At 46.3% G+C, this 8,794-nt stretch overlaps 1 protein-coding gene across 2 annotated transcripts; it reads left to right on the forward strand.

Moving 5' to 3' along the window:
- Positions 1 to 348: 348 nt before the first annotated feature.
- Ccl25 (C-C motif chemokine ligand 25) lies at positions 349 to 8,414 on the forward strand. 2 transcript variants are annotated; one of them, XM_041678281.1, is made up of 7 exons: positions 349 to 469; positions 667 to 712; positions 825 to 947; positions 4,549 to 4,666; positions 4,759 to 4,871; positions 6,893 to 6,992; positions 7,876 to 8,414. In XM_041678281.1, exons 1-7 carry the CDS (start codon positions 461 to 463, stop codon positions 7,907 to 7,909), a joined length of 543 nt encoding a protein of 180 aa, XP_041534215.1. In that variant the 5' UTR covers positions 349 to 460; the 3' UTR covers positions 7,910 to 8,414. The 2 variants fall into 2 exon arrangements, with proteins under 2 accessions (XP_041534215.1, XP_041534216.1); XM_041678282.1 differs by having other exon boundaries at positions 6,896 to 6,992.
- Positions 8,415 to 8,794: the final 380 nt, after the last annotated feature.

Raw genomic sequence — 8,794 nt, forward strand, 5'->3', positions numbered from 1 at the left:
TATGTATGTATGTATCTATATATACACACACACACACACATATATATATGTATATATATATTTATGTAGGAGCGAGTATATTTAAGGCTAAAACAGAGCAAGAAAAAAGCATTTCAGCTCCTCGGTTCAGTGGGGAAAGACACCCGCCACCAGGCCTGACGACCTGAGTTCCATCCCTAGAACCCACATGATGAAAGGAAATAACAGATCGTTGTCCTCTGACCCCACAGGTATGCCATGGTGCATGTGTGTGCCTCCGCCCATGTACAAAATAGTAAAAAAGCTAGAAGTAATAAAGCAATTTAAAAGCCAGTTAATTATAAAGGAAGGTATCTATGAGGATGGTGATAAAAAGCTGTTAAGGGAGAGGACTGGGGACATGTTGGACCCCATATAATAAGGTAGTGGGAGGAGATGCTGGTTGAGAGGCCTGGATAAAGTGGAAGCAACCTCAAGGTTCATGAAACAGGTAACCCGGAGGGACAGATGCAAATTAGGGCTTGGTCTATCTGTGGGAAGTAGAAGCCCAGCAGAAGTCTCACAGAACAGGTGGGGAGGGGGAGGAGCAGCAGGAGGGAGGGAGGGAGGGAAGCGAGGGGGCAGGTCATGCGGGGTGGGGCTCTAACTATAAAGGATGAAGCCAGTCCATTGATTCCACACGGGCAGTACACCCTAGAAGCAGGCACAAGCTCTCCGGATCACACCGGCACTGGTGAGTCCTCCTCTGACTAGAGCGTGTCCTTTGTCACCCACCTCTCTTTCAGAGAGTTCCAGGGGCTGGCTTGAAACACTGGTGTCCTTATCCTTCCCTTCCACTTCCATAGGTGGCCCCACTCAACCTTCCGGCACCTGGAGAAAAGATCTAGTCTGCACCATGAAACTCTGGCTCTTTGCCTGCCTGCTCGCCTGCTTTGTTGGGGCCTGGATGCCTGTTGTCCATGCCCAAGGTACTGCCCTTAGCCATATTTTCCTTGCTCTAGTTTTCCAGATGTTGTTTCTTTACTCAACCCCCCTCCCAAGTGTTGAACTCTCCACTGATTCTGTATCCTTTGATTTCTTCAGTGGCTCTTGAGAGGTTGGGCAAAGCAAGAATTCCTGGCACTGTTGGGGTTGGGTGGAGGCATAGAGATGAAGGGTGTCAGCTCCCTGTTCCAGGACCCCTCACCTCCACTCTGGAATGCTTCCTTTACAGGACTCAAGAGGATTAGGGGCTGTAGGAGGCAGAGGGTGGCTTCCATTTGGGGGAAAGGACTTATAGCCAAGAATGCGTTCTGATGTCCTTCCTCTGCCTAACTAGAGATATGAGGTTGAGCTCTGAGCCCTAAAGCTCGTCCAAAGTGGATTCCCTGCCTTTCTCCCCTGTGTAGTCTAGCTAAGGGCCCAAGGCTGTCCTTCATGGGATTCAGTTTCTCATCTGCCAAGTAGAAATGAAAAATTTAAGGATCCAGTGACAAATACTCTCAGCCCGGGGGTCAGTGAACTGTTTCTGGCATCTTCCTCACTCTCCTGGAAAGCACAGACTTGAGGATTCAGTCGCTCAAGGCCAGTTCTCAGCATGGAGCATCCCCACTGGATGCTTCACCTCTGAGAAAACACCGAGTCTCAGCAGGTGTCAAAACAAGGTCCCTGACCAGGCTGAGGACCCAGGACCCTACCTCCTGCTCTGCCTGCTCCTCTACTAGGTCCTACAGTTCCAAGCTTCCGGAGTTCACTCTCTGCCCAGGAGAGAGGCTTGGCTTTCTTTCCAGAGACTGCTATCAGAGCCAGGCCCAGCCTCTGCCCTTTGATCCTGGGAGAAAAGTGGCCCCCAGTGTTGGGAAACACTTGCCAAGGAACCCTGAGCCCCAGTTCTTATCTAATACCACTGCCCCTTGTCCTAAAGAGCGAAAGTGAAGGGATGGTAAGGAGGATGAGCTCTCTCCCTGAAACCACTGTACTGGCCTCTGCTTGAACTCAGAGTTGACCCCGGAGTTAAGGTTTGGCAGATGGAGGTCACAGATAACCCTGAAGGCTGGCTAGACCGAGGAACCCACCGTCTTATCAACTTTTTTTTTTTTGTTTTGTTTATTCATTTGCTGCTCTCTTTCCCAGAACTTTCTAGAATCCTCTCTTTCTCCTGGGCACCCCTCCCAGTTCACGCACATACTCTTTTTGTGTGGAAAAGTTCTCTGCTCCCCTGCCAGGTTGAAACACCCCTGAGACACTAGGTCCAATTTACGTCTGTGCTGTCTGGATATTTGGTAGCTAGGAGAATTCTTTTTTTTTTTTTTTTTTTTTTTGTTTTTTTTGTTTTTCGAGACAGGGTTTCTCTGTAGCTTTGGTGCCCGTCCCGGAACTAGCTCTTGTAGATCAGGCTGGCCTCGAACTCCCAGAGATCCGCCTGCCTCTGCCTCCCGATAAAGGCGTGCGCCACCACCGCCAGGCCTGAGAATTCTTTTAAGTTTTCGTTAGTCCAGCCGGGAGACCAACAAAGATCAGCCAGATCAGTTTAGCCTTTACTAAGATCAGTGGAGAAAGGAAAAGGAATTTAGGCTGGTTCCATGTGGGAGAGGCCAGCCCATATAGCTGAGATCTCCAGGAAAGTGGAGTAACCTGTCTGTCTGTCTATTTATACTAGTTATACACATATATGCATTATATGTATTTATTTACTTTATGTGCATTTGTATGGACCTGCGTGTGACAGTGCCTGTGTGCAGAAAACAGGACAACTTGCAGGAGCTGGTTCTTTCCCTCCACTATGTGGATCCTTAGGTCAAACTCAGGTTATTAGGCTTGGTGGCAAGTGCCTTTGCCTCTCTGGATCAGATATCTTTGTGTGTGTGTGTGTGTGAGAGAGAGAGTTTCATTGTTTAGACTCACTATGTATACCTTGCTGTCCAGGAACACACTGTGTAGACCAGGCTGTCCTTAGACTCTTAGAAATCCTCCTGCCTCTGCCTCCTGAGTTCTCGGATTAAAGGCATGTGCCACCACGTCCAGCTAATTTTTTAATTTTTAAAATTAAGATAGGGTCTCACATATCTCAAGCTAGTCTCCAACTTGCTATCTACCTGAGGAATACTTTGAAATTCTGATGTCTGCCTCTGTTTCCCAGGAGCTAGGATTCCCAGCATGCACTACTACACCTGGTTTATGTAGTCTTGGGGATCCAATCCAGGGTCTCATACGAGCTAGGCAAATACTTTACCAATAGAGCTACAGTCCTGGTCACAATCTAGGTGCTTTGAGACAGGGTCTCATGTAGCTCAGACTGCTTAAAATTCATGATCCTCTACACCAGCCTCTGGAAGGAGGGCCTACACATGTGCATGTGTCTCGATGTTAGCCATTTTTAGGAAAGAAGGGCTGGGCTAGTGCCCCCCAAGTGTGCACTTGTCTACCTCAGTGCAGAAACAGAAAGGACCTTGGGCTTTTTCTTTGCCTGTCTGCACCCTACAATCCTGGACACATTCTTCTATCAAGAGCTGAGATAAGAAAGCTTCCTTATTTCCCAGGCAGCCTGTTGACCTCTGTCTCTAGAAGGTGGTGTGTGTGTGTGTGTGTGTGTTTGTGTGCGCGTGCACACACTCACATCTTTGGTTGTCCCTGACGCTGATGTGCCCATGGAATCACAGATGTGGCTGGGTCATCTAGTTGCAGGTACCTTTTTGTGATTTGTTTTGTTTATTGTTTGAGAATTTCAAACAATGCAAATATGTTTTGATTAAATCTATTCCTTATTCCCTCTCTTCCATTATCACCCCTATCCCCACCCAACTTCATGTTCTCTGTTTTTAAACTCACTGAGTCCATTTAATGCTGCTTGTGTGTATATGGCTGAAGGACCGTCTATTAGAACAGCGGTAGTCTTTCAGGGACCACAATTCCGAAGAAAACCAAGTCTTTCCTAGCAACCATCAGTTTCCAATAGCTCCTCAGATGGGGGTCAGAATTGAGCTCCCCAGCCACCCATGCTGAGATTCCATCTGTCTTGATCTTGTGTGGGTCTGTGCGCTCATCACAGCTCCTATGACTGACATGTGCATCATCATCATGCCCAGAAAACATTTTTTTTTTTTCCGTGAAGACGCCCACTTCCTCTGAGTCTTACAATTCTTCTGCCCCCCTCTTCTGAGATAATCCCTGAATCTTGTTGGGGAGGGAGTATGATACAGATGTCTTGTTTGTAGTGGGGAATTCCACAGTCTCTTACCCTGAATGTCGATCGGTTGTGGGTCTTCTGGATAACTGCCATCTACTACAAAAAGAAGCTTTACTGATGAGGGTATAACTTATATGGATAGGAATGTAGGGGACAGTTTATTACTATGTCTATTTATTAGCATAATAGTATTAGGTTCTTACTTAGGGCCTATGACCCAGTCAGCCACAGACACGCACGTACACACACACACACACACACACACACACAGACACACACACACACTGCTACATGTTTGTGAAGGTCAGAGGATAATTTGTGATTCTCTCCTATGTAGGTTCTAGGGACTGAATTTAAGGTAGCAAGCGTTTTTACCCACTGAGCCATCTCAATTGCCTCTGTAGGTGCCTTTGAAGACTGCTGCCTGGGTTACCAGTCCAATCTCAAATGGAGTATTCTCAAGCGTGCTAAGTGTTATCGCAAGCAGGAAGTGAGTGGGAGCTGCAATCTTCCAGCTGTGATGTGAGCAGGACCTTTGGTGTTGCTGGGTGAGAGTGATGCCTACCTTAGATCCTCATGCCCTGACCTGGTACCCACCTTTCGACCCTCTGTAGATTCTACTTCCGCCAGAAAGGCCCGGTGTGTGCGAACCCGGAGGATAAGGATGTGAAGAGGATCTTGTTGCCTAGGAACAAGCCAGTTGGCAGTCCCAAGAAGTGCACCCCAGGTAGGTAAGCCCCCAGCCAACAACTCAGGAAGGAAAAGAGCTCAGCATGCTAACATGCTGCTAGCTGACTCTCTTCAAAGAGAGTCAGTTGCTAGTGAGTCAGAGATGGAGGGAATAGCTAATCAGTTGCGTCAACACCCAGCTCCTGTGCAGCAGCAACCTCACGTGTCCTTCCTCGAGAGCTTTCCACGTCTTCTCCCTTTCAGTGCTGTGCACTGAATCCAGGCCCTTGAATATGCTACACAAGTGTGCTACCACTAAGAAATATTTCTAATGGTTCCATGGTTCCATTTTATTTTCAATGTGTGTGTGTGTGTGTGTACGCGCATGCATGAGTACGTCATTATGCATGTGGTGGTCAAACCTTCTATTGCTCTTCTGCCTTTACTGCCTTGAGAAAGAGCCTCTTACTGAACTGAATAGAATTCAGGTCCTCAGGCTTATATGACAAGCACTTTAACCAACTAAGCTGTCTCTCCAGTACATCCTTGTTTTAATTAGTAAATTAAGTTTATTTTCAGGGGCTGGGGAGTTAGGTCACCTGCTAATCATGCAAGTGTGAGGACTGGAGTTTGGATCCCTAGGAATCCATGTAAATGTTGGGTGGGTGTGGTGGTTTTCCAGTAATTCCAGCCTCGTAGCATGGAGAAATGGGACCTACCTAGCAAGCTGGCAGCTCTGGGTTTGATTGAGAGACCCAGCCTCGATGAATAAGGTCATAGAGCAATGGAGCATAATTCCTGACAATTGAGAGCCTCCACATGCACAGGCGTACATGTGCATGCTCACCCACACATGGGAGGAAAACATGCATGCTCACTTACGTGCACACTGTAAAGTGTTACAGCTCAGAAGGGAAAGGTATCCTGGCAGTTGAGAGCCAAGAAATACCACAAAGCTGTACCACTCAACAAACGCCACACAAAAGATCTATTTGGAAAAGCACAGGAAGAAGCGTGGCTGCCTCTATTTGTGCAAGAAGCAGCAGGAAACTTGGCAGGAGACAGGGTTATACATGGTTTCTTGGGCAGGGGTGGGGTGGGGAGGGCTTTCCAGGGTGGCCTGGGATTGGTAGTAATTTTGTGATCTGATTTTGGGATTGGTGGGATTTTGTGTTCAGGGATTGGTGGGATTTTTTGTCTCAGGCTGCTGATGGGGGGTCAAGTCAGGGTCAAGATTTCTTTCCTTGGTCCTTTAACCCTACATATATCATAAATAGATAAAAATGGGAAAAAATAAATATATTGTGTATTGAACACCCACCCCCATCTCCCACTCCTCTGTACTACCTTTTTTATTTTCCTTTAACTTCTGAGACAAGAAAGCTGCTCTGTCTGTCCTGGAAATCACTCTGTAGACCAGGCTGGCCCCAAACTCACAGAGATCCACCTGCTTCTGTCTCCCCAGTTCTGGGATTAAAGGTGTGCACCATCCCTGACTGGAAATTTGTCCTCCTTTTTCTAACATCTTCTTCTCCCACTTTCTCCATTTCCCTGAAGAGTTTCATTTCATTTCTACTTTAATTCATACAGACATGGTTTTATTAGACTATATAAAAGGTAGGAACCATAAATGAGAAAATGTTTGTCATTTTAAGATGGGCTTAATTCAAGCAGGGTGCACACCTTTAATCTCAGCACTCAGGAGGCAGAGAAAGGTGGATCTCTGTGAGTTCGAGGCCAACCTAGTCTACAGAGCCAGTTCTGGGACAGCCAGATGTACATTGAGGAACCCTGTCTTGGAAAAACCAAAATAAATAAATAAAATACAATTCATTGGTTTTAATTTTGTGTATGAATGTTTGATTTTATGTATGTGCTCAAAAGTGGGCATGGTGCCTGGGAAGGAAAGAAAAAAGTATCAGATCTCCTGGAACTGAAGTTATAGATGGTTGTGAGCCATCATGTAGGTGCTAGGAATTCAACCCCAGTCCTCTGTAAGAGCAGCAAGTTCTCTTAATCTCAGAGCCATCTCTACAGCCCCTGTTGGAACACTTACCTGTTTCTTTCTCAATTTTCCAGCAGGTTCTCATACTGAAAGAAAGAAGTCAAAACATGCAAAGTCCAAGTTAGGGAACCTCAGAATTACCAGCAGGAGGAATGCCACCCTAGGCCGGCCTAGGTAAGGACTCTTGGTCATGCCATCTTCCTCCATCCATCACTTTGCTGATGGGGTCTACTCCCAGGAGCATGGAGTCAGCTGTAGGTTGTGTGGTCACACCCTGACATCCTAGGTTCATGTCTTTAGCATGGCTTAGGGGGCACAAATAAATGTTAACATGAAATACCAGGGAGGTAGGCCAAGAGCTGCTCAACCATAGGCAAAACAGAAAGTGCCTTCTCCTCACACCATTCACATTTGCTTCCCATACTAGGCTAGTAAGCACTTCCCCCAGTCTTTTTATAATTTGCATTTTGAGACAAGGTTTTATTAAGTTGCCCACCTTAACCTTGAATTTACTCTGTAGCTTAGGCTGAATCTTTAGCTCCTTCTACCTTAACCTTTCAAATACCTAGAGTTATAGGCATTTGCTACCATGCTTGGCTTCAATGTGACACACACACACATGCACATTGTATGTGCGCCTATACACACGTGCACGCTTGGGTGTGTGCGTATGAGCGATATACCACTGTGAGGCAGTGGAGGCTAGAAACAACTGTTGGGAGTTGCTTCTCTCTTCCTACCACATGGGTCTCAGAGATCAGCCTCTGGCCATCTGGTTTCATGGCAAGCAACTCTGCTTGCTGAACAATCTCATTAGGCCTCAATTTAACACGTCTGATGCCAGATCTGAAAGAAGATGTTCCTCGTGAATCAAGAAGATACCTGTGTCCTGTAATTTAGGTCAGTGCAGTTCTGACTGTTTCTGTGCAGACCATATCTGGTTCCACAGGTTAAGGACACAGCCATGTAAGACTGAGCCATTGAAAACTCAAACTCTCAGAGTCTCAGTTTTTCCATCTGTAGGAGGGGGACAATACTAACACTGTCTATTTTACAGGGTGGTGAGGATGACCAGAAAGATCACCCATTAAGTTACTCAGAGTGAGCACCGTCTGGAGAATGGGAGGAGTCCCCTGAAGTGCTGTCTTCAGGGCATGACATGACCACTGAACTCATCAACTCACAGGAGCTACAGTTACCTGTACTTGACTAGATTCAGCAACGTTTCAGCATGGATGAGAGAGGGATTTCTGGAGCCCTACCCCATGCCGAGGAGCTATTGGCTGTTGAAGATTGCTGGGGGAAGGGTGTCTTTTTTCACAGAAGTGTTGCCATAGTCCAGTGTACAATCCCCCACCCATGCTCATACAAGCAACCCTAATCAAATGCAGTGAGTCACACACAAAGGAAAAGAGGGACAAAAGCAGGGCAGGGCTTGCTGGGAAGAAAGCATTCAAAAGGACCGAGGGCACTAGAGGAGGATGTGTGTGACAATGGTCAAAATGCCTACATTTGTGAAATGGTCAAAGAATTAAAAATAAAAAATGTAAAAGCCATTAAAAACTAATTACTTGAGCCGGGTGGTGATGGCAAATGCCTTTAATCCCAACACTTGGGAGGCAGAGGAAGGCAGATCTCAGTGAATTCCAGGACAGCCAGGGCAATACAGAGAAACCCTATCTCAAACAACAACAACCACCTAATTACTCACAGTGATGTCTGGTATGTAGAATGCTCTCAGGAAGTTAATGCCAGTATTTCAGATTTACCTGCTATAAATCAGGGTTCCTGTGACCCCTATTTTATTCAGTCAATTTTGCTAGGTGATCAGTTCCCAGGAGTCAGGGAATCACTTTTCTTATATTTCTTGATTATTCTATAGGATGTTATAAAAGCTATGGATGATCTAGGGTTGGTATTGCTGAAGGAGTCTGTCTTAGTTGGAGTTTCTACTGCTGTGAAGAGATACCATGACT

This window comes from Microtus oregoni, unplaced genomic scaffold (assembly GCF_018167655.1).
Source record: "Microtus oregoni isolate MIOR12 unplaced genomic scaffold, Mior012 000029F_ref0000214, whole genome shotgun sequence".
Classification (NCBI taxonomy): domain Eukaryota; kingdom Metazoa; phylum Chordata; class Mammalia; order Rodentia; family Cricetidae; genus Microtus; species Microtus oregoni.